Source organism: Pimephales promelas, chromosome 7, assembly GCF_988280905.1.
Source record: "Pimephales promelas chromosome 7, fPimPro1.hap1.1, whole genome shotgun sequence".
Classification (NCBI taxonomy): Eukaryota; Metazoa; Chordata; class Actinopteri; order Cypriniformes; family Leuciscidae; genus Pimephales; species Pimephales promelas.
Window position 1 is genome coordinate 25,305,738 of NC_142775.1, and position 26,055 is coordinate 25,331,792.

Consider the following 26,055-nt stretch of genomic DNA (forward strand, 5'->3'; position numbering starts at 1 on the left):
TATCAAATGTGGATAATGCATTTGCTGCCAGCCTCCTGCGCTTGCCTTGGGCCCAATAGATCACCGAGGTATACGGCAGAGACAAAGAGGAAATCCTTTCCTTTGACCTGGCCGCTCCATGCCTTAGCCCAGAGATGCAGTGTGCGTGCTTGACAGGCTCAGCTGATGTCTCTGATCGCTGGAGGAGCCGAGGAGCATGTGTGGTTATGTAGAGGATTAGCTCTCTCCATATGGCCCGGCCACCTCAACCCCACACAACATACTGTAATTACAGAGCACAGCCAATAAGCCTATGCTCTGAAAGCCCTCTCATGGGAATTCGGAGGAATGCTGCAAAATCCTGCACTGCGTTCCAGTAGAGACTACGGCCCGTGCTTTGGAATTGTGAGTTATTTATTTAAATTTGAGATATTTATTTATTAGTCATTTTTAAAATAAATTAATTAATAAATAGTATTAAAAACCTAGATTATCTAGTTGATTTTTATATTTAGATTATTTGTTTATTTGTTTATTAAAAATGTATTGTTAAATATTTATTTCAAGGTATCTATTTATTTATTTTTAAATTAAATATAACAACCTAGATAAACTACTTTATTAGTTTATTTATTCAGATATTTATTTATTCATTTTAGTTATATTTTTATCTTAATATAAATGTATAAAACTATAAACATAGCTTATTTATTTCTAGATATTTATTTATTTAGATTTTTATCTATTTATTTCACTAATCTAATTTATCTACCAGTCGTCTGACATTTTAGAGTAACGAGTCATTGCGTTGAAGTGCGGTGACACTCATTTAGTGAAGTAATTCTACATTCCTTAAGGTCAAATTGTGATTGTCTAATGTGGATATATATACAGGTGAAACTCGAAAAATTAGAATATCCTGCAAAAGTTTAAATTTTGATGATTATGCCTGACAGTTTAAGAAAACCCCAAATTCAAAATCCCAGAAAATTAGAATATTACATGAAACCAATAAAAAAATGGATTTTAAATGCAGAAATGTTGGCCCTCTGAAAAGTATAATCATGCAGTAGTTATACTTATTCTAATTTTTCGAGTTTCACCTGTACATATTTTTCATAACATCACAGTTTGAATTAAGGTGTAGTTAACTTAAGATTAAGACAAAGATGTTACAACTTTTCTGCCTTTCCATCTTAGCTCAGTTGAACTTCATGAGTGGATGTTGTATAGGTCAATTTATCAAGCTTTGCTTCGGGTTCACAAGGTTACACAGACGCAAAAACAAGGAAAACCCCCTTGAGAGGACAGGTGGGGGGAAAGAGAGAGTCTATCTCAGGGAGGTCCTTTATAGTGAGATCTGTGCTTGAGTGGTTCCCATGCCAACAGTGAGTGGAGTGGTTGTTTGGAGCATGCTCAGTGAGGACCTGGCGGCTGTAACAATAGCTGAGAGGGCTAAAGCAGCTCACATGCTGTATCTCACCAGACTGGAATAGACCGCTGCGTGCGCACTGCCCATTCTGCTGACATGGTCTGCCTTCTCGTCTCCTACCTGACGTTTCTGCATGAGAAAAAGGTATGTAGCTCTAGATGGAGAGTGGGGGGATTTTGACTAATTGTATGCTTTTAAAAAGCTTTTAATTTGTGCTTGTTGAATGGGATGATTCGTATAAATGAATGAATGAAGGAACATATGTTTTTGTGCCGGGATGTAATCTAGTGTATCCACTGATAAGTTACATCTTTTTTAAATGAATATTTCAGTAAACATATGCAGTTTATTTATGTGATTTCTCATGGTTTTTGAGTGAAATGCCACCCGAGGAGATTTCCATTTTCGAATATGCAGAGCAGACTTGCTGAACAGTACAAGAGAGCAGTGTGAATATCATTTGCATACTTCTGCTTATGACATTGGACAGATCTGAAGCGGAGGATAGACCTCTGGAGGGAGAGAGAGAGAGAGATGAATACATTTCTGTCACACGATCCTTCTGTTGTGTGGAGTTGCCATGCCTCACTGACCCCTTGACGTGTCGTCGTGACGATGGGAGTAAGGGGTCAGGCTGTTTCGTTGTGACAACACAGGAATCCTAGTTTTGAGCCTGACCTGGTCCACCACCGTGCACTTTAACAATACACAGAGCAAAGGCTCGTTGGAGATGTAGCAGTCTGCCCTAATGAAATGCTTCGTTGATTTATTGTGTGTTGTTGTGTGGGCACTGAGCGCTATACAGAACTTGAGCCGGGATGCTCAACACCATCAGCTTAGTGTCTGGCGCACATGGGAAAAAAATGGGCCAGGCTGCTCCTCAGCAAAAAGCCCTCAATATTTTATCTAGTCGGACAGTGGAGCGATAGAAAGAGCGAGGGTATCTCAGTGGACAGGAAATTGGAAAATAAATTGAAGTGACACTTGCAGGTTTGCATAGTATCCATCAGGGGATAACGCCTTCTCTGTGGACCTGAAAGGTTGGGTGGGCATTTGATAATCTGAAAAGTTTGCTTTCTGATTAAAGGGTTTTGTAATTTAAAGAAGTAAAATAAAAACTCTGGCATCATTTAGGCTACTCTACCTCATGTTTTTTAAACCTGTATCCGTGGAACTCAAAATTTGTTATTCATTTCAGTGTTTCCAAGCTTATCTTTTTCGTGAAACATGTGAGTTCGGAACACTGATAAGTTCAATGAACCACTTTTAGGGGTAGAACAGCTTGGCTGAAATCGCATACTCTCCGAGTACTTTGAATAAATAGCCGAATTACTTTGCAACCATTAAAAACGTGTGTTCTATATAATATGAATGTGTGTAGAAATTCACATGACCTGCCAGCGTCAGTTGCATTGCTTCACTGCCGTTCAAAACTCCTCTCCCGCGTGGCCTCATGGGATAGTAAAGTGTCTATTAATGCAAATGGAATTATATTATTTAATTATATTATTTAAATAATATTATTTATATTATTTAATTATATTATTTAAATGGAACATATTATTTACATGGGATAGTAAAGTGTCTAATGGATGCAATTCAAAATCTCTCTGGAAGTAGTAGGTCATCAGGGTACTTTTTGCCTACAGTTTTATGGATACTATATTTAGACATAGGCCTATAATTCTCTCTTTTTGCCTTTAACGAAATATCCATATTTGGATACTGCGCTAGTTACTAAATTAGATGAAAAATAGATAAAAAAATATGATCAATACAAGTCTAGACAGCATATGTTTTTACATTTACTTTAACTTGGAACACTTTGCAACAACGTTTCATTTGTTAACATTAGTTAATGTGTTACCTTGAGAATTAACCATGAACAATACATTTGTATAATTTGTTAATCTGTTAGATAATAAAAATACAGCTGAGCTGTTCATTGTTTGTTCAGTTCATTTGAGTTCACAGTGCATTAACTAATGTTAACAAATAACTTTTGATTTTTATTGATTTTAATAATGTATTAGTAAATGTTGGAATAAATATGAACAACGATTAATAAATGCAATAGAAGTGCAATTCATTATTGTATCATGTTAACTAATGTAGTTAACTGATGTTAACTAACTAAAATAATTTGAACTTATTTCTTAAGTTACGATATTTAACTACATTTCAACTACATAGAATGGCTGTGAGTAAATGGTGGCATAATTCATTAATTTTTGAGTGAACTCTTCCATAAAGATGAATCTATGTAAATCATTTGACTTGTAAGATAACCTTCAGTCTCAAAGACAAAGACAGTCTCAAACCTAAATAGTTTGAGGCAAGGTTCACTTTTATATCAATGCAGAATGCTAAGCATGTTTTTGGAGAAATAAAAGGTCTGCTATGTGAACTGTCAGAACTTGGTTTTGTTATCTGGAAGAGGAGACAGTTATGTTGCAAAGTATGTGGGGCATTGGCATTGAACTTCCATTGTTCATGTGTGATGAATGTTTGGAATAATTATAATGCATCAGAGAATGCCAGTAAACCAGCATTATACCATCTCATTATGGATTGAGTCGAATCAAAATGTGATATAGTTTCACATTGGTTTTGGTTATATTTGGTAACAATTTACAACATATTTCCATTTATTAATTGCATTAGTTTTTGTTTTGTTTTTAATCAATGTTGGGGTTTCTAAATGGAGGCTTTTGTAATCTTGCTGAACTGTATTCTGTTACTGCATTTGTGGGCCACGGTCTCATTTAAATGAATCCACTTTGAAATGGAGATGATTCTGCCCAGTGTTCATCTTTCCCAGTTGGATTGGATATTTCCCTGTGAAAGTTGCACCAGCCTACTGTAAGCGGAGATGACAGCTGATCAATTGCTGTCCCCCTCCTGTTCTAATTCCTAATCCCCCTTTCTCCCCCCGTCTGTCCTATCCTGCTCTCACCTCATCACCCCCCGATGAAAGCCCATTACCGGCCAAGTGGCTCTGACGGAGATTGGGGCACCTTCACGTAGAGATCCGCTGCTTTGATCCCTTCTTCATTCACAAAGAACAACAAAGGAGCTGATGTGTGTGTGTGTGAGAGGGCCCCTAAAGACAGGGTTGTGTGGGTCTTGTGATGTTCTCCCAATGGATGGTGATTAGGGCTCATATGGAGCTGTTGAAATATGACAGCCACAGGCAGCTCCTGAAGACAACGAACAGCCTTGCTCTACTGAAAGAGAAGTGTGATGCTGTTCATTTCTATCATCCGTTTAATGCCACAGCTCATAATGTAGTATAGATTGCTATTGACTGAGTTATGTGGCCTACCTATTGTCTGTCACTTTGAAAATGATGCGTCATGTTTTATATATAAATACAGTAAGCTAAGATCTATAATCTCCGCTGACCTTGGCTGACCCACTATTATTCAAAATTTTGGGGTCCGTAAGATTTCTTTTTTTAATTGAGCAAGGATTCATTTAACTGATCAAAAGATATTAAAGCCGTTTGAATTGTTACAAAAAAAGTGCTGTTTCAAATAAATGCTGTCCTTTTGAACGTTCTGTTCATCAAAGAAGCCTGGAAACATGTTTTACTGTTTTCACAAAAATATTAAGCAGCACAACTCCTTTCAACATTGATGATCATCATACTAGAATGATTTCTGAAGGGTCATGTGACACTGAAGATTCAGTTTTTCCATCAAAGGAATAAATTACATTTTAAAATATATTACATTTAAAATTAAATTGTTATAATATTTTACAATATTACAGTTTTTACTGTATATTTGACCAAATAAATTCTGCCTTATTGATCAGAAGAGACTTCTTTCAAAACCATCTTACTTCCCAAACTTTTGAAAGATTGTGTACAAATGCAGATTTGGAGAAAGTACGTTTTGTTTATAAATTCAGTCACGAAAACATTATATTTGAAAAGCCAAAAGTTAGCTTTCTTCCTTCTTCGTTGTTTTAATAATGAACCCTGCAGTGCAGGCTCTTGGATTTTTATATGTATTTCTCTCACAGGGTAAAATGAATAGGGTAAATATTTTAGCAAACAACTTATTTGGTTTATTCCCTAAAGCTGTCTGGACTGGTTAGAGCTTTGCTCCAGGATTGTGAAGTTCAGGACAGTGTAATGAGAGAGAAATGAGAGCTATCATGATAGCATCATTTTCTTTTTAGCCCATATCTCTGTCTCTCTCTGCCACAGGGCCATTTGCTTCTTACAGCAATCCTGCCTTATTACAAGCACTGTTGCCTATCAGTAGAGCTCCAGGGATGCTCTCTCTCTCTCTCTACCTTTCTCTCCTCTCTTCACCGCTCATCTCTCATCGCTCATGTCTCCTGCTCTCCACACCTAACTCTTTTATCAGGCTGTCTGCTTTCACCTATCAATCACTCTTTCCTGTCCTGTCCCATCCCCCTTTGTCCTTGGCACAGTTTTCTCATGTTATATTCACATATTTCACACTGAATCCATAGCCCTCTCTCTTTCTCTCTGGTTGATAAGTGTGAAGTCTGCTGGTTCGTAGGTTGTTTTTGTTATTGTTACTGTTGCCAAACCTGCTGGTGTCATTATCCAATGAAAACACAAACAGAGCCACACTTAGGATTAGAAGAGAGCCCTGGGCTGATTAGATGACAACCGATGAGTCTATCTTCTTCTAAAAACAAAAATAAATTATTTACTCTGTTATAATGTATAACATGTGCGTAAAAAAGTACTCTCATCGCTTGATAAACCTATTTTGACCCACAGTAGTCACCACTGTTGGACTATTTTAACAATGTCTTTACCTTTCTGGGCCGGAAGATGCAATTACCTAGAAACATATGGAGGAGTGGGACAGCTCTCAGATTTCATCAAAAGTGTATTAATTTGTGTTATGAAGATGAAGGAAAGTCTTAAAGGGTTGGAACAACATGAGGGTTAGTATACTGACAGAATTTAAATTTTTGGGTGAACTAAACCTTTAAGGGTTGACAAGTTCATGGTACTAGTTACATAGATTACCATTTAAAGTTGGCTGCTAATAAGATTTTTTAAAAATTTAAATAAATAATTAGAAATTAATTTATCCATCATGTCAACGATCCATCAACAATCAATAGTAACAGTATATAACGCTATAAAAGATTACTATTTCAAATAAATGCTGTTCTTTTTTAATTTATAGTCATCAAAAATAATGTGAGATAATGTATAATGGTTTATTAAAAAATAATACTCCGCACAACTTTTTTCATCATTGATGTAGACAATGTTTCTTGAGCACCAGCATATTAGAATGATTTCTGAAGAATCATGTGACACTGAAAACTGGATTAATGACATAAATCATAAAAATATATTACAAAAGAAAACATTTACTTTAAATTGTAATAATATTCCACAATATTACTGATTATTGTATTTTTGATTAAATAAATGCAGCCTTGGAAAGCACAAGACTTCTTCCAAAAGCATAACAAAATCTGACCAATCCCAAACTTTTGAACAGTAGGTTAAAGTTTAATGTATACAGTGACAGTTTAACATATAATCTTGATAATGAGTCCATGGACACATTTTACATTAACTATACTGATAATGAATCGTGGTAGTTACATGGTACTGTATCCAAAATGCGTGGTAGTGCTTTAAAAATAAAAAGGAATATACTTGTAACAGAAATTTTATTCAGATGTATTAACAAGCGAGTATTATCAACCTGCTTCTGAGAAGGAGATTGGCATGTTTCCAATTACCCATCTATTTTAGCAGAAATTACTCATTTTTCATTTTATAGTTTGTATGATTTTGCTGCAATAGATTATTTTCCCCGAAACACACTGTTTCTGAAGGCAGTATACCGACTTCTGTTGACGCTCTGTCCGTAACTACCGGCTTTATCTTTCAGAGCAGCGTATCATGTTCATGTGACTTATCTAATTGAGGATGAGGGGGGGGGGGGGGGGGATCCTTATGGGGAGCTGTGGTGCATTGATTTATCAGTCTGAAAGGCAATTATCATCTTGCTTCATTTCCCTCTGCTTTTCAAGGCAGAAATCAGCTAATGACCGTGTTTTATCACACAGGGCTTCAATGTATATTCATTTCATGGAAGAGATTTTTATCCTCACCCATGTCTCGCTATGCATTATGTAAGCGGTGGTCTGTCTTATTAAAATGATGATATCTCTGTATGAAAGCCTACTATTTTTTTCCCTCATATCCAGCATTAAGACTTTGTGGTATGGAGGCAAATTTACTGATGAATTGGGTTACACTGGCCCTTCAATGAATACTATTTCATAATATACTCTAATTTTCTGGGTGAAATCATGCACTAATGATATTGCATGTGGCAGCTTGGTCATTAATTAAACACATCCACCAACATGACGACCGGCAGACATTGATCCATGGCCATATTGATGTGTGCGTCAGAAATGCAAGCTCTGTAAATTGCCTTTTGTTATTGCTGGCTAGAATGACATGATCTGAGCCAGTTATTTGCGACAATGTCTACTCAGCTATATAATGATTTATAGCAAGATTGTCACATCTTTGTGCACCAATTAGTGATAGCAATAACTTCACTACAGCTTTGCAATGTGTAGCAATTACTAGTGCTTCAAACCTGCTGTCTTTTATCAAAGGGCAACTCCGCTAAGAATAGTACTAATGTTTATGGAAAAACTTGTGCTCTGACAATGCTTCTCTCACCTAATATACCTAATGCATTATTCAACATCAGCTCAGTTAACACTGCACAAGCATAAAATATTCACTAAACAATTTTGAGCTACCGGAAAAGACACCCTATAGTTTATCTGTCATGTTTTGTTTTTTTATCTTCATGATGTACAATGTTCACTGTACATTTAATTCCTACAGTATATGTGACAAACTACTGTATTTCATTTGGCTAGACTGACAGCAGACTTTGTTGCAGATATGGTAGACAGCAGACTTAGTTTGGTGCAACGTTGAAAGCAACGAACTCATGGCAGAGTTGAATCCTAATTAACTAAGTTATGCTGGTACTTGAGTCTTCACCTCTCCCGAGCCTCACTCTTACATGTTTCGATGCCGTCTCCTCTTACTTTGAAGAGCCCGTAACCCAGCTCTGTCTCGTCTGCTCTTGTCAGAATGAGTGCGGTGCTCTGCTGACAGGTAATAGGAAAGCTCTTCAGTTCTGCATCTGATTATACAGCACTCCACTCTTACTGTACGTTACCTCCATGACTACTTCACCTGTCTGACAAACAGATGCTGAAGCAATGCTATGAAGGGTTATTAATGCTTTCAAGAGGTCCAAAAAACAGTTCAATTATGAATGTCATTCCACTATAGGTAATATATATATATATATATATATATATATATATATATATATATATATATATATATATATATATATATTCTTATTCAATTTCGATATATTCTTATTTAATTTCGTTTTTTACTATGAAGTAGTATAACTTGTTTGAAGAAGTCACATTTTACATTGTATTATTTATGCAATGAAACTGATTTTGTGTAAGTTAAGTGTTTAAATACATTCTAGGATCATTTTATGTTTTACAAATTGATAGAAAACATATGAGGACTATAATTATACCAAATCATATGAAGAGTTCAGATGCAAAAGCCTCTAAGTGCCATTTGAAATTTTCTTCTAGAATGATAATTTTTATCAAGCTTGTATATATATTTAAGTTCCGTGATTTCACTTAAATGGCAATGATAATTACCTATTAATTGTTATTTAAGTGAAATTACTGAACTTAAATATACAAGCTTGATAAAAATCATCATTAAAGAAGAAAATTTCCAATGGCATTTAGAGGCTTTTGCATCTGAACTCTTCATATATTACAAGTTCATAAATTTTTTGGATTACAATATAAACCCTAATACGGATAATTTGTCAGTAAAGATAGCCTTTAGTCCACTACTGCAAAATACAGGAGATAAGCATGTGATCAATAGCGTGCGGACTTTCCTGATCTTTCCCGTATATCGGCTTTCTGCAGGATCAGATGGATTAGATGAAACCGCCAACAGGTACTAATCCGAGATTGGCTACTTAGTACTAGCATGTTACCCACATTTACTGTGTAAACCATCACCATTTTAACAAAAGCGAATCTACATTCTGCACAGACATGCAGATTTCAACATTTCCCTTTTCCCTCCCAATGTACTCTTTCGCTTAAATTGCTCCTGGAAACAGCCTACAGTCCTGTTTGTGGAAGTACAAATCCAGTGATTAGAAATAGGTTGATATCTTCTGTTGTGGCCATTGTGATCTCAGACGAAATTGTTCAATCTCTACTACCAATCATGAGGTCAGTCTTCTGCAGAATAATCATACTGTGAATCTCTTTCTGCACTCTGTTTTTCCACCTCCCTGAACCACCCCTACTGTGCTATCACACAAACCTGCACATACAATCAATATGTGGCCTTTTAGTCTTTGATTCTCCATGTGGAAGCTTTCATAGATCAATGTTCAACCTTACTGCTCCAGTGGCTCGATGGAAAATAATTCAAATATTACATTTGCAGGTGTAAGATATATGGAAGACGCACCTGTAAATCACAGAGTTAGATGGATGTGGATAGAGTTCTTCTTTTTTTTTCCTTTATGTTTGTTGACTCAAGGGATTGAGCTAGTGTACTTGCCAAAATTAGGTGGAAATGAGGATAATTGGGTACAGTGTGTGTTTGTGATAGCTCTGTCTATCTGTATATCACAGAACCTGATTTCACCAAGTATGTTCCTGGATCAGCATCTTTGTTGATCCTGGAACAACATTCCAATCAACCAATCAGATTTGAGGGACACGTTTACAGTGTATGTCAAGTTTTGTCTTACAATCAGGGTTAGGTGCTCCTACATAAGTGTCTGATTTTAGGGATGATTTAGGATTAGGGACAACATTTTCATACAGAAATGTTGTTCCAGGATCAACAAAATGTTGACCCAGGAACGTGTCTAACTCTGCAAAATCAGGACGTGCCTGTCCATCTATGTATCTATCTGTGTATCCAACCATCCATCCATCCAAAACTTGAATGAAATTCATGATAGTAAACCAGATTTTTATTCAGTAACCATGAACTGACAAATTCAGTGAGTTAATTCAGACAAACACATTTTGCTCTATAATTTGACCTGGTAGCTTCAGAATTGCACACTAGCATATTAGTCACAGTATTCCTCCCAAAAATAACCAGAGCATTATGCTAATGTGTTAATCTGAGCTCATCCTTCATTAAAAGAACCGCTTATAACATTCATATGGTCATAAAAGTGCGCGCACAGATTACTTGTGCATGTACATGTACTTGTACATTACTGATGTCCTGCAGCTCAGAATTATGTTACTCAGAAATGTGTTATTGAGCAGCTAGACCACATACTGACAGGCATTCGTCAAACACCAAGAGCTCATGCGATTACAAGGATGGAGTGGATGAGCAACTGAATGTGTTTATTGACCAAAGCCTGACTCCATCCTGGTGGAGGTCGAGCAGTGTCTCCCTCAGTAATGAGGAATCGTTGAAACTACATTCACTGAGATCCACTATCACAACTTGAAGTAATTCTTGAAGCTTTCTGGCTGATATTAAGGGGAGAGGGAATTAAATTGGGTTTCGGCTCAACTCCACAACATGCCTTGAGCCTTAAATCACAGGAGGTTGAAGTACATGTGTTCTAAAAATTTTGGAAAACAGTTTGTTGTGTATGTTAATATGTTTATGAATATCATAATACTCGGATACTCTTCACCACGAATTAAAAAATCTTGCAATGGGCTTTATGCACAGCTGCACTACTTCCTGAACTTCAGCCAGCTCCTTGTTTCCTGTCTGCCATTATTGGGCAAAATTGATTAATTCAGGTGTGTCTGATTATTGTTGCCATGACTACTGAGGTCAAGCACACCTGAATTAATCAATGTGTCCAATAATGGCAGAGAGGAAACAAGGAGCTGGCTGAAATTCAGGAAGTAGTGAAGCTGTGGTTAAAGCCAATTCTGACCTTTTTCTCAGAATCGTGAGTTATAAACTCATAATTGTGAGGAAAAAATGTCAGAATTGTGAGATGAAAGTTGCAGGCGTTCATAAAGCCTTGTTAGGAGAAAAGTAATATAAATAAGTTGTTCACAAAAATATTTAGGTCTTATAAAGTGTGAAAATAAATATCATCACATTTAATAATGACTTCAATCCAGTGAAATCTTTTTCTTTGTAAGGGAAACCACGATGATGACTTTGTTTTATTCTGAGTGTTTGACAAAATCTCCTCAATCAAAGCAAATGCTTTGTCCCAGAGAAAACAGAAACACAAGATCCATCGAAATACTGCAGGCAATTTTCATTCCAGAAATTGATCAGGATTATTTTTGGATGCCTGTATTGACGTCTTTTTCTCTTCTTTTGTAGCTTCCTGTACGCAAGGTCTCAGCTGTCTGGTGTTGTGGATGGTCTGTCTACCTCTAACCCAAACCAAAAGGGATTCTGTTGGCTCAGAGCCTGTGAATGAGCCTGAAGCAAGCAGAGTAAACGTTCACACACAGAGTTGATAAAATGGGGTAAGTTTTTATGACTAATGTAAGAGACTAACATACTGCAATCCTCCAGGTCCAGTCATTCGGCCTAACTAATTTAAAATCAATCAGGCAACCTGATTAGTGTGTCACGAATCGGACTGATCCAATTCTCAGGTTTGAGTTTTTTGAATCTCCTGTATTTTGGCTTTGTATGAAGCGCTTGTTTCAGTGAGGGACTGTCTGCGCACACTTTCTTGTGTCTGTAATAATTCTGCTCAAATAGGAAACGGAGCATCTGTCTGTCTGTCACACACAGAGAGGATATAGTGGGCCTGGCGTGAGCTGATCCTGTGCCACAGGCTCATTAAACAAGCTCCTTATGCTAATTGACTGTTTTTTCACACGCCAGCAGTTTTCAAGCACAAGTGAAGAAAACACTGGCAGTGCTATTGAGACAGTGAGTCGACTCGCCCACAAAGATAAACCCTTTCTGCGCTCCACTGTACAATTCACAGAATAACAAAAAGAGGGGATTCGCTCTCCTTATCTCCCAAATAGAGCGTTGAAATTAGCCTGGTAATACCAGAGGGCTTTCAACAGCTCAGTTTTAATTAAATTGGGCCAAACGTTAATTGAACACCTGAACATGCTGGGCTTCCACCAATTTTTGTCTCTAAAAATCACTAGCTTTTTTCAATCTAATCACATACCATTGTTGTTATATGACCGGCAAGATAAATATTCATCTAGATGGATTTGGCTGCCTGGAATGATTGCGACATGCTCTTTTGTAACTCCTGGCTTGACCCTGATTTCTGTTTAAGATTGCGGGTCGGATATTAATATGGCCCAAAGCAAGGCAATTTGTACTAATTACTGAAAGAGAAGCGCTCTCTTAGCTAATCCAGAGTTCTCATCTGATTAGTGGAACAAGAGCGCTGGGCGAGTGTTGTGGCTCTATTCATTACTGTCCCTTCTGATTTTCCTCCCTCTCGGTTTTATGTTTTAATTCCAGACATGATTCCCCCTACCATTTGACTCGTACTAAAGAGCGAGCCATTTTTAGAAAATTAATATGATTATACAAGTCATAGGAACTACAGATCATGAGCATTATAAATGCTGCAGCGATTATTGAACTATTAAATGAAATGGTTTTACCTTAAGTGTAGTTTTGTCTTTGGTAGGATCATTTGATGTGATAAAGATTTATACAACCAGTTCTATGGTATGAGGAATATTGTTAGTGTTGTGCAGGATAAACATGCCATTTTTAAATATGTGAGAATTATTGGGTGAATTATATTTTTGCACCCTTGAAGGGTAATAAGATAGGGAATGGGAGAGCTTGTTGCAAACACAAGCGAGCAACTGAATCTCTTACATACAAGCCATTAGCACAGGTTGCATTCAATCATCGCTTCAAGGAAATAATTTAGCATTTTCAGGATCACCTTCTGAAATCCTTGGTACCACATCCTCATGATTAATTTTGTAACCTGAGGAAATTGTAAATCTCAACTAGTATTCTAAAATCTTTAATTGCTTACCCAATGAATGTCATTTGAATATATATTGCTTATGTATTTGGAAAATTCCTTTCTTTTCTTTCTTTTTTTTTTTACAAAGCACACAATGGAGAAATAGAATGCCAGTTTAAAAAAAAAAAATTATTATTTGCCACAACATTCAGCTATTAACAATATATAAAACCCCATTCATGCTGTGCGAGAAAGTCTTTTTAATGACATTTTACTAAAGCCAAAATAAATGAAAACCTAAAATATTATCTTGAAAATATTTTTTACTTTATAGTATTGCTATATTATGTATGTATTTTCTACTTATAATACTGTTAGATGTATAAACCTAAAGTATATGTAAGTAGATTAGTATTAAGAAAAACATTTTATATTTTGATTAATTAGTATAGCATTTTTATTTGGCCAAGCTAAAGGCGGACAGAATTTATAGTGCAAATGAACCATACACTTTCATTATTTTTGACCCTTTTGCCATTTTTAACCACCAGGTGTTGGTGAAATACTGATGTTGAGATGCAGAGAGTATGACCTTGTTCTTCTGATGTGATGTCAATGTCTTGTCTGTACATTTTTGCAGGACTGTGATCCTAGTGCTACTTTCTGGAAGATGGCAGCTCCTTCTGTGGCCATGCCGGATGTGAAAGCATCACAATGTGAGTACTCTCCAGCGGGCTCTCCTGCAGGCTGCAGCATGGACTTGTCTATGGACCTGTCCATCCTCAGCCCCCCGCTGTCTGCTTTCACTCATCATGGCATGCCTCCCTTCCCTGCCCCGGACATTGCGCCAGGCCACTGCAACAACAACAATGGCCTGCTCAGCAACCTGGGGCTCTACTGCTCCACCAGCAGTATGCATCCTCTCAAACAGCCTGACGGTCAGTCTGGCTATGGGACATTGCGCATTCCACAAGGCTGCGTAAACACCGGCAGTACCCGACTTTACCGGAGCCTGGAAAACCTGCACTGGGCTGCTGTGTCCGACCCGAATGTGTATCCTTACAGGAGTGTGGACAGTGATTTTATTCTTCATTGCACTTCAAGCAGCCACTGGTACGATGGACCTCCTCAGGGACCACAGGTATATGGCTTAATGCCATCCCTCGACGGAATGGCGATCTACGGCCGCCGAGGAGTGGTCAGAAAGGATATACCGCTCTTCCCACAATGGCTTTTACCTGCGGTTGAGGACTGGGGCATGAATGGAAATGCCCGAAAGGGTCTTCGAGACAAGCTGCGGCTCCAGAGCACACGTGTGACGGAGCCCCACAAGCCCTTGCGTCCTCAACCTGTGCTTGGTAATGCACCTTGTCCGCAGTATCCTTGCAATCAGGATTTAGCAGTTCGGCTTGGGCCGGCATTGTTGCAAACGAATGGACAGCAAGAGTTGAGTGCCCATCGCATCACAAGTCCTGAGGAGATCAAACAGGAAGCAATGCGACGACTGCAGCTCCGAAGGCAAAGAAGCACCCCTAATCTGGCTCTGAACTCCAGACAGGAGTCTAGTACCATGATTAAAGCTCATACCACAGAGCCCATCTGCACTAACTCTGCCCAGTCAACCCCCGAGAGGAAAAGACCCCCGGTGGGCCGCCTGCACATACCTACATTTGAGGAGTTTAAGAGAATGAGGCAAAGGGAGGGCAGTAAGAACCACAGGTCTTCTGAAATGGTGAGTAGCGACAAGCATAGAGAGGAAAGACAACAGACAGAGGAAATGCAGAGTGTGGAAAGGACTGACACTGACGTCAACACCGCTCAAGGTTCGAACCATCCTTGCGGAGAGAGGGGAGGAGAGATCTCTGAGCCCAGTTCCACCACAGATGTCCCGGGAGGACCCATCTGCACAGGCCCAGTAGCTCGCTCTCCATTACACCCTCAAGCTGCTACAAGAAGAGAGGAGGAGACAAAGGGCCCAGCAGGCCCTGGGGCCACAGATGTAAATGTTCTCCCTTTCCTGCCCCACCGGGAGTGTGGCGATGGCCCATCCAGATGCTGCCCCGCAATCCTTCTGGACGGCCAAGACCTTTCCAGCTATGGAGCCAAAATCTACAAAATAAAGGATGGCTTCCTGGGATCCGCCCTGGATCTTATTAAAAAAAGGTGAGTGGATGGATTATATGTATTGGTAGTGGTACACTTGTGCATTTACTTAAGTTAGTACTTAAAGTTGCAATGTTACGGAAGTAGCGATAGATCACTTTATCTCTATTGTGAGATGCAGTACATTAAAGAGAATTGAATTATTGAAAAAGAAAAGAAAATGTTGGACATGGACTTGGTTCTATCCATTGGTTGTTGAATGGATGGACTAAGATATGAATGTGAGCTTGAGGTTGTTTGTAAGAGATGGGCGGAGTTTAAGCAAACTTAATTATTGGGGAAGTCAGGCATACTCCACAGGAGATAGGAAGGAAACGTATGCCTTTATGAATTGTTCACAATAAGATAATTAAGTCACATTTAGAAAATAGATTGGGTATTAATAAATGTATGTCATTTAAATTCCAATACACTTTTTCTAAATGAATTAGTTGTTTATGAACTGAGAGTTAGAAGATAATGGTAAAGGGAATTGAATTAAAAAAATGAGCGTAAACACTGATATTAAATATATCCCTTCAAATATCAGTCAATATTTATCCAGTATTGACCATTGCCAATTAATTAAAAAATCTCTAATATTTTCCAACATTTCGGTACCATGTAAGTTATCATTTAGAGTTTAAATGGGAAAAATAGTATCCTGAGTAAAAATTGACAACTGCTGATGTGACTGCTGGAACAGTGTATCTCTTGGTTATCACTTTTGCTTGTTAACTGAAAATGAATCCAGCAGCGTTTGGATCAGTGTTTGTGTTGGTACTGATTTATTCCAGCATCTGCACAGCTTGTTTACAGAGAGTGTATCATTACTGATGTGATTCTTAATGTCTTAAATTTATGTCAGGCCCACGGTAGCAGATGTGATATTTGCATACAGTGGCATGTTCTGTGATGATTATCAGGTTTACTGTCAGGAATGTGAAAACATGGCTATTAGAAATTCTATTAAATATCCTGCACTAATCAGTATCTTTGTCTTGGTTTCCAGTACAAAATTGCAACCCAATAAAATCTACAGACTAGATTTAAGTATAAACTTCATTGAATTTGGTCAAAGCTTCAGGTAAATTAATGTAATGTTGGATAAATGTCATTACTGGAAAACAAAGATGAAGAACCATATTTTTGTAGGAGCAACAACCTAAGATAAAGGACTGGATGCTAGCAATAAACCCCATTAATTCCCCACTGAATCGCACTGGCAGTAACTGTATTACTGATTCTTCAGTGGTTGTGTTGTGCTATGGCGGCGGTTCACATCTGTCTACCAACGGCACGTTTTCTCACAAAATCTCACAAGTGTAAAATATGTGAACCTGACAGGAATTTGATTAACATAACGGCACATAACTCTGGCCCTGACAGTCTTCTCAAATTTAGCATGGATGCATAAATCCATATAGATTTTCCTTCAGCTGAATTTGCTCCAGACATAGTACAGAGCTTAATTGCGGGTGCGTCAGAGGCTTTTCGACACTGCAGAGCCTTTCTCTAATGATATGTTCCTCCAGGGCAGGAGTTCAATCCAGGCTGCGAACCATCTAAATATAACATCCAATATCCCAGCTGTACCATAGTGCCTCAAGTGTGGGTATTCATTTACTACAGAGCAGCTCGGGGGCTTCCAGGTCATTTTTATGATACATTTATATAGTTATTTTCATTTATTGTGTGCTTCACTTAATCTCTATGACTAGAATAGATGAGCAATTCATAGGAAGGTTATTGCCCTGATACAATCATTGTTATTTGTTTTATCATGGTGTCAATGTATAATTTTTATAGATTAGTTGATTTGGTGTCGTTGGACCGGATCCACATTGTACCTTTAAATAAATAATAAAAATCAGACTGAATGTGCTTTTATCTAAACCTGACGGTACACTGGAATAAAGTGACTTACAGGTAATAAGTAAGGGGAAAACATTCAATGAATAAATTCACACAGCACTGTTGAAATGAGAGGCAATATATCTGTAGTGCTTTAATGATAATTTCATTCATGTGTGAAAGACATTGGTTGTATTGTCTCTTTCAGAGCGGGATATTAATTACTTTCAGTCAGTCCATGGCTACAGGTTTGTGGATGAACTCTTCCACATTTTATTGTTAGAATTAAAAAAAATGACATTAGACCACGCCAGCAATTAACATCTGCATTTTGTGATTCTTCCTTTCCTAGTGAGATGAAGGCTTCTTTGTCTTTGTGTGTGTTTGCTTTTAAATGCTTCAGAGTCCCTCGTTGTGCTGTCAGCACTATTCTCAGATGACATTTATGCAAATTTATGACAGTAAAGATTGCAGCATTATCAGATATTGAGGTACTGAAGCATTAAAGGAGATGGAAGTGATGTAGAAGAGGCAATTAAGAGCTTATAACAAATTAATCAAAGCACCTGTTTTTAAACCCAAGAGGCCGCCGGCGCTGTATATGAACAGTAACTTAGACAAACAGCTGATTAATATGTTTAAAAGTCAGTTTATTCAACAATGAATGTATGTGCATCCATCAGCAATCATTCACAAATGTATTACTGATCTTAATATTACTTTTTCATGTCTTTGATTTGATACACTGATTTTTTTTATTTTTAATCACCATTTTATTGGTTGAAATACAGTAAAAACAAATCAAATTGTAAAATGTTGTGAGCATTTAAAAGAAGTGTTTTCTATTTGAATTAGGGCTGTCAAAATTAACTTGTTTAACGCGTTAAGCCTATTTACGCAATTAACGTAGCATCCATTTTTCCCGTCATCCTTTAGCTGGCTGAAGACGCATCTTTTTCGGCAACACTTGATCCATTAATACTAACACTTTATCATCTTTTCTATATCTTTTCTATATCTATTATCTTTATAAAACAATAAAAAGGACACGTACTGCATTCGATTAAACTGGGAAGGGTCATAGGACTTGTTGTCCTATTGTTAGTTTAACTGCTTCTATTGTTCTCATTTGTAAGTCGCTTTGGATAAAAGCGTCTGCTAAATGAATAAAAAAAATCATGCTCTTATTCATGCAAATGCTTTTAAACCATTCAAGTGTGGCACTGTCATGACACGGCTGCATTGAGTTCTCGTTCATGCTTGAATGGACAAAAACACACACATTTATGACAAAATGCCCATGCGCGACATGTTTTAAAGTGACAGCTGCCTAATCAGCCTTTGTGTCATTTATGTTAAAGGAATAGTTCATCCAAATATTAAAATTCTGTCATCATTTACTCACCCTCATGTTATTCCAAATTTGTTTTTATTCATCTTCAGAACACACATGAAGATATTTTTAATCAAATCTGTGCCAGTTTTGACAGCTACGCAACTACCATTTTGACGCTTCAAAAAGTTTATAAAGAGATTGTAAAAACTAATCCACATGATTTGAGTGGTTTAATCAAAATTTTCTGAAGAGACATGATCACATTAGATGATGAACAGCAGATTAAATTGAGGCTTGTATTCATTGAGGCTTATATAAACATTGATCAGCGAACATAAACAGAAGCTCAACCGAACCTGCTTAACGCTTGAGAATGAACCTCGTTGGTTCATGCGGAAGTTCAAGCGTGCTGTGTGTGTAACACACGAGAATGAACTTCATTGGTTTTCGTCAAGTAAACACGTCTGAGCTTCCTTTTATCACAACTGATGTGTTCATTGGTGAATATTTAAATGTGAGTTAAATTTCAATGAAATTAATTAAAAAAAAACGTAAGAAAAAGAGAGAATCATTCACTATTCTTGACTGAATAACGTTTATGTATCTATATTTAATTTATAATGTATGCAGTGAAAACTGTGAAGTGTTTGATAACTATTCAATTTCTGTATATTTCTTGCCTGTTACATTAAAAAATTAAATATACTGTCTTTATGTTGTTTCTATATTAATTTAGAGATTGAATGTGAAGTTATTACATTACAAAAATATGTTAAAAACTGGAATCTTAGGTGCGATTAACTGCAGAAATATGTGCGATTAATTAGTTTTTAATCAATTGACAGCTCTTATTTTAATGCTAGAATGTAATTCATTTTTGTGAAGGCAAAGATGAATTTTCCACATTCATTAATAACAAGTCTTATTATCCTACAAAATGTATGACAATAAAACATATCAATTTGACAGAAGGGTAAGAAAACTACCATTCAAAAGATATTCTCTGAAATCAAATCATATTATCTTACACAGACCTTAAGCAGTTTCACTCTGCCATGTGCTGTTATTTATTCATCGTCTGTGGTGTGTGGGATCATCCAGAGATACATAAGCTCCTTACTTATAGGAATCTAAAAGATTGATTGTGTTTGTTCCCATTCAGAACCCTGTAGCGAGGAGTTCAGGTGTTAATGTGAATTGATGCGTCTAATTGCTGTCCGCCCTGAGCCCCTCTGCTCTGTGGGGCACTGGTCCTCCCTAGAGAAATGGGGGTTGACCGCACAGCACGCATACATACTTGTAATTCCGATTTAACACTCCCATTTTCCGTCTTTGTGTTCTCTCTCCCTCGCTTTCCCAGCTGCAGTGCAGAGATTGCAGCCGAGTCTCCCGTCCGATTGTCGCGTGAGCAGAATGACGTCACTGACACCACCGCTCCCCATCCCAGCCATCAATCTGCCCTCGTTGCCATGACAACGTCGGCCTGCGGAGAGGAGGCTTGCACCGAGCCCACGGGACAACAGGGGAAAGCGGCGTCAGAATGCGTAAGGAATGCTCCCGTCTCTCACACACTTGCACATCTCTGAATATCGCCTCTGTCATGCATGCATGTGAGCGTGATCAGCGCGTATGGGAGCCTGAGGTTGCAGGGGAATCTGCACGGTAGAGGCGACTGCAGACATGCAGCGGAGCACGCAGAGCCGCAGCTAAGAGCGACACGCAGTAAGGATTAGATCCAGGTTTCATGGTGGTAACTGCTTTCCGTTCCTCTCTGTGTCAGGTTGTGCGTCCTGCCACTGCTGCTTGAGATGCCGACCTGCTCTTGATTGCGCCACATTCATTCATGCCATTTGACTGGCTGCATGTTTTTAAGGGTGATATCGAAGAATGCTGGCATTCGTGTGTAATGTTGCTATGATTCATTGGTCTGTCCCTTGTGCACAGATTCTTCTTCTGTCTCTGCATTTCAGTGTTTTTAATTAAGATAACTGCTGCCTTATTCATTATTCTGTACGTCACCTGAAGCCTTGGTGTCTTGTTTCTCGTACATTGATAACACTTGAGAACCTAATGCTGTCAAGTGACCTTCTGAGGGTTTTATGCCAGAGATTGTGTTTTTTTTTTTTTTTTTTTTTTTCTCGATTCAACTGAAACACATTATGTACTGACTTCATTTTGAAATTGATTTCTAGTGTTTTAGAGGTGTGAATGGTTATCAGTTCTGTCAGTCAGTGTGAACACTTTTAAAGTCAACATGAAACCATTGACAACATATTTTATGTCTGTGTTGTTGAGTGAAATATGTAATTAAACTGGAAAATATAATGATTGACCTGATTTTATCCATGATTGGATCAAGAAAAGTCTCAAGTATTACAGGTAGTTTGAGGGAAGCCAAAAAGGACAGTTGGGTCAGGAAGTGTAGAAATGTGTTTCATAGAGTTTATAGTTGCCCCATTTTTTTAATTTATTTAATGAAATATATTAAAAAAGCATTTTTTTTTCTGCATGTATATTATACACAATAAGACTAGGCTGACTGACTGATACATTTCTCTTAAAGGAGTAGTTCACTTTTAATAAAACTTTTGCTGATAATTTACTTACCCTCATGTCATCCAAGATGTCCATGACTTTCTTTCTTCAGTCAAAAAGAAATTAAGGTTTTTAATGAAAACATTCCAGGATTTTCTCCATATAATGGACTTCACTGGGCACCAAACGGTTCAAGGTCCAAATGAGAGTTTCAGTGCAGCTTCAAAGGGCTTTAAACGACACCAGACGATGAATAAGGGTCTTATCTAGCGAAACTATCTATCGGTCATTTCAAAAGTAAATAAAGAAGTTTAAGTTTTATAAGCTCAAATGGTCGCCTTGCTCTGTTCTGTGATGAGCGTTCGTGACTCTCCTGTTCGAACTCGTTCGTTGAATGAACCAAATGACTCGAAAAAAGATTTGTTCATTTTGATAAACCAGTTCGAACAGGAGAGTGACCGATGGTTTCGCTAGATAAGACCCTTATTCATCGTCTGGTGCCGTTTAAAGATTTTTGAAGCTGCACTGAAACTCTCATTTGGACCTTGAACCATTTGGTGCCCAGTGAAGTCCATTATATGGAGAAAAATCCTGGAATGTTTTCATCAAAAACCTTAATTTCTTTTTGACTGAAGAAAGAAAGACATGTATATCTTGGATGTGTAAAAAAAAGTGAACAACTCCTTTAATATTTTATTTTCATCAGATGTTTGGAACTGTTGTGAATACACTTTATTTTGGGTAAACTATCCCTTTAATACTGTTTAATTAGTGACTTCTAACAGGCCAGGTTTGAAAGGAAACTGGTTTTCTGAACCATTTCTATTGATAAAATAGATGCATTTTATGTCCTTGGAGTCTGTCAATAAACTTTATGAACAGCATGAAAACCCACAGCAAAAAACAAAAACAAAAATCCTCTTACCACCACAATATATTAAAAGCTTTGGTAATGTAACACCCTTTGAATGTACTATAATGACTCTGATCGATATCTGAAACAGTTAGTGGTTCCATCAATTCTTATGCGCTTAGAAATCAAATCTGCCATCATTGAAGTTTTACACATTGAACTTTCCCTTTACACACATGCATACATTTCGGACCATTTCTCTGTCATGATTAACAGATGTCTGTCCTATCGGCAGGTTTCTGGGGCGGGCTGCAGACGCTCCAGCTCAGATGCGGCCTATGAGCTGTCTGAGTCAGTGAGGGCCCAGCGTGAGTGCCGCCTGCGGCCCCACTACAGTGACCCCATGCCTGCAGACGCTACCAAGCGTAAGCAGCTGGAGATGAAGATCGCCGCCGCGGCACGTTTGCACATTCATCGCAGAGAGAGGGACAGTGGTAAGACTCTTTCAACTGCACTCAGATTTGCACAAATGAACTCCTGTTGTCCTAGTTTTGTTTTGACAATCCTTCATTTAACCCAAGGGTATCACTTTAGTTGTTATCATGAGATTCTGCTACTAGGTCTTTGGTGCTTACTAAAGTGCCGTCACATGCGTGACCTGAGGACTGCTTTTATCTTTCTGCAGCATCCATACTCTTTGTCTGTACTTTGTTTTGTTTTCACACTCAAAAGGCAACGATCAAATACATATCTTTCCAGCACCATATTGCTTATTTGCCATTATTTGTTAAATTATAAATGTATTGGTATCATCAGAATTTGGATATATAAAGTTTTTGATTTTAGATTTAGATCATCGTGTAGTATTAGCTTAAAAGGAATACCTATAAATTGTTGTAATTATGTATTTGACTCTGAGCTCTGTCCCAGAGGTCCATCCTCAGTAATACTGAACCGTTATTTTTTTATTTCAAAAAGTACAATTTGTAATAGCAGACTTTCATAATTTTCTTTTTTAATTATAGATTAAAGAAAGCAGATATTTATCATATCTGTCATTCATTATTTACTGTAACTTGAAAATAATTTGACACTTAGTGTATAAGATGACAGTTTTCACCAAAATATTAAGCATTAACTGTTTGTCAACTATAATAATAATTTATGAGCACTAAATTCAGCATATTAGAATGATTTCTGAAGGATCATGTGACTGCAGACTGGAGTAATGATGCTGAAATTCAGCTCACAAGAATAAATTACATTTTAAAATATATTTAAATTTTAACAAAATATCTCAATATTACTGTTTTTCCTTTGCAGATATACAGTAAAGGGACTTCTTTCAAAAACATTTAAAAACTGAATCCAAACTTTTGAACAGTAGTGTATACTAAAAGGGGTGTAACCATACCCTCATGTCATGATTCGATTTTTGAAATATTTTATAACGATACTGGCCTCGCAATACAAACATATTGCGATACTCCAAGACATATGATAAAAGATTTACAAAAATGTTACTGTTGATTAAAATGCAAAATTTGATATTACATTGCTGGTGTAAATGAATAGGCTTGGTGCTGGAAACCCAATGCACAGGACAATAGTGACACCAGAATAAAAATATTCATGATTCTGAAGCTGAAAAAACATTTGGCATTATCAGGACCCACACATATTCCCCCATTTCATTATTATACATTATACTCAACATAATATTCGTTTTAGTTTAATGTAGTACTGACGGACTAAAACTCTGAAAACTTTATTTTTAAAATGTATTTTTTATTTTGGGTGAACTATACACAATACACATATTTTAGAATTTTTTTCATTGCGATATTTGTGACACAATATATTGTTACATTCCTAGTATCCACTATTTAGACTCTTCAAATTTACTGCTGCCAAATAAGTATTGGCTCATTGTATAACTTTATGGGGTTGTTTAAAGTTTACGACACCTCAAATGTATTGTCTTAAATATTAAAATATTTATATTTATCTGTTCTGTTTCAATGTATTAGACTTTAAAAACTGACAATTTAAAGTGTTTTTAATTATTAAATTAGACTTTTTTTTGTTGTTGTTGATTATCACAAAGTTCTTAGTGTAAGGGTTGTTATGAAATTCTGAGAGCTGATCTCCTGATGTTTGTTTGTTCCTTGTCATCAGTGCCAGGCACAGCCAGGGGCCGCTCGGAGCCCAGAGGTGAGGAGAGGAGCAGGGGCCTGGGTGTGAGCCGCACAGCACAGCACCGCTGGAGCACCATCAGCAGCCTGAGCGCAGACAGTGGTGTCGTAGGGTTGAGTGATGAGCGCGAAGACGAGGAAGAGCCCCGTCGTGCCCGCCACAGTGCCGGAGCTGAGGTAGAACGCGTGGACAGCGGCATCGGCCCTGGATTGGCTCGGGGCTGGAGGAGACCCACGCCGTCCCTCAGGACCTGGGAGGTGCAGCAGCCCTGCCCCGATTGCGGACACAAAGAGGGTGCCCACGGGGAGGGCATGTGCGAACGCTGCTCCAAGCTGCGCACCGAGCGCAAAGAAGCCATCCTGGAGTTTCTCAACACTGAGTCGAGTTATGGAGAGGACCTGCGCATCATCAAGGAAGAGTTTTACTGCCCCATGCAGAGTGCAGGACTGCTCACAGTAGAGCAGCTGGCCGTGGTCTTTAGCAATGTTCAAGAGCTCATTGATGTCAATGACAGGTTTACAGAGCATCTGCAGGACAGCATTGATCAGGCGTTTGATCAGGTATTTATTCAGCAAGGATGCTTTAAATTGATCAAAACAGTCAGTACATTTATATATAACATTTATATAAAGACCTTTGTGTTTCAAATAAATGCTGTTATTTTGAACTTTCTATTCATCAAATAACCCTGAAAAATATTTTCCTCAAAAATATTAAGGAGCATAGCTGTTTTCAACATTGATAACAATAATACATGTTTCTTAAGCAAATCAGTATACAGTATTAGAACGATTTCTGATCATGTGACTCACTTTAAAATATATTAAAATATAAAACAGTTTTTTTTTTTAAATTGTAATAATATTTCACAATATCAGAGTTTTTACTGTATTCTTGATCAAATAAATGTAGCTTTGGAGCAGAAGAGACTTAACAAAAGGATTTTGTACCAACCCTACATTTTTTTAAACAGTTTGTTTAAATATTGTAGCGAACTTGCATTGTTGCATTGTGCTCTCTTAATATCTGCATTGAAAAACCCACATCGGCGGTCATTACTTTGATTTATAATGTTATAATATGATTTATTATTCACAATAATGCATTTTCTGTCCTCATACAGGGCGATGAGGACCTGCAGACTGTGTGCATTGGAGAAATCTTCTTGGAGTTTGTCAACATGCTTCCAGCATTTCAAACCTACTGCCTGCAGCAGTCCACATCTGTCAACATGCTCAACACTCTGGAGAAAGAAAAAGAGCTTCTTAGGTACACATATTACTTTCTCTAATTTCTTTTTTAATAAGTACTGTAGATTATCCTCTTTCTTTGCAAAGCCATTCAGGGTTTTCAAATAAAAGGAGTTAAGCATCAGCAGTGCAAGTAGATTGTTAGTTAATAGGTCTTTTCAAATGTATTTCTAACCACGGCTCTTCTATAAAATATTGTAATACTGTGTCAAATTACCATTATTACCACCTGTGCCTAATATAATGTTGTTGTTTTTTTAATGATTTTGCAATAATAGCTGAAAATTATACAGTGATGATTTCCAACTAACTTTTGCTGGAAATCAAAGGCATAATGTGATAGTTTACTTTTTTTATTCAACTTATCCTAACACCATGTTAGATAGCTAGCTAGTGAACACTATAAAACATTAGTGTATGCCATATAAATGAATGTGTGTGCA

At 37.5% G+C, this 26,055-nt stretch overlaps 1 protein-coding gene across 3 annotated transcripts in view; it reads left to right on the forward strand.

Moving 5' to 3' along the window:
• Positions 1 to 26,055, forward strand: part of arhgef49 (Rho guanine nucleotide exchange factor 49) — a 31,162-nt gene that overhangs the window by 951 nt on the left and 4,156 nt on the right. For 2 of the 3 annotated variants that reach the window (XM_089133260.1, XM_089133259.1), the window contains 6 exons: positions 11,859 to 12,007; positions 14,087 to 15,609; positions 20,139 to 20,322; positions 22,462 to 22,660; positions 24,345 to 24,922; positions 25,486 to 25,631. In XM_089133260.1, the coding sequence (XP_088989386.1) occupies positions 14,117 to 15,609; positions 20,139 to 20,322; positions 22,462 to 22,660; positions 24,345 to 24,922; positions 25,486 to 25,631 (2,600 nt within the window). In that variant the 5' untranslated portion in view covers positions 11,859 to 12,007; positions 14,087 to 14,116. Of the gene's footprint in view, positions 1 to 1,384; positions 1,556 to 11,858; positions 12,008 to 14,086; positions 15,610 to 20,138; positions 20,323 to 22,461; positions 22,661 to 24,344; positions 24,923 to 25,485; positions 25,632 to 26,055 lie in introns of those variants that run through there. The other variant, XM_039655415.2, reaches the window with a different exon arrangement.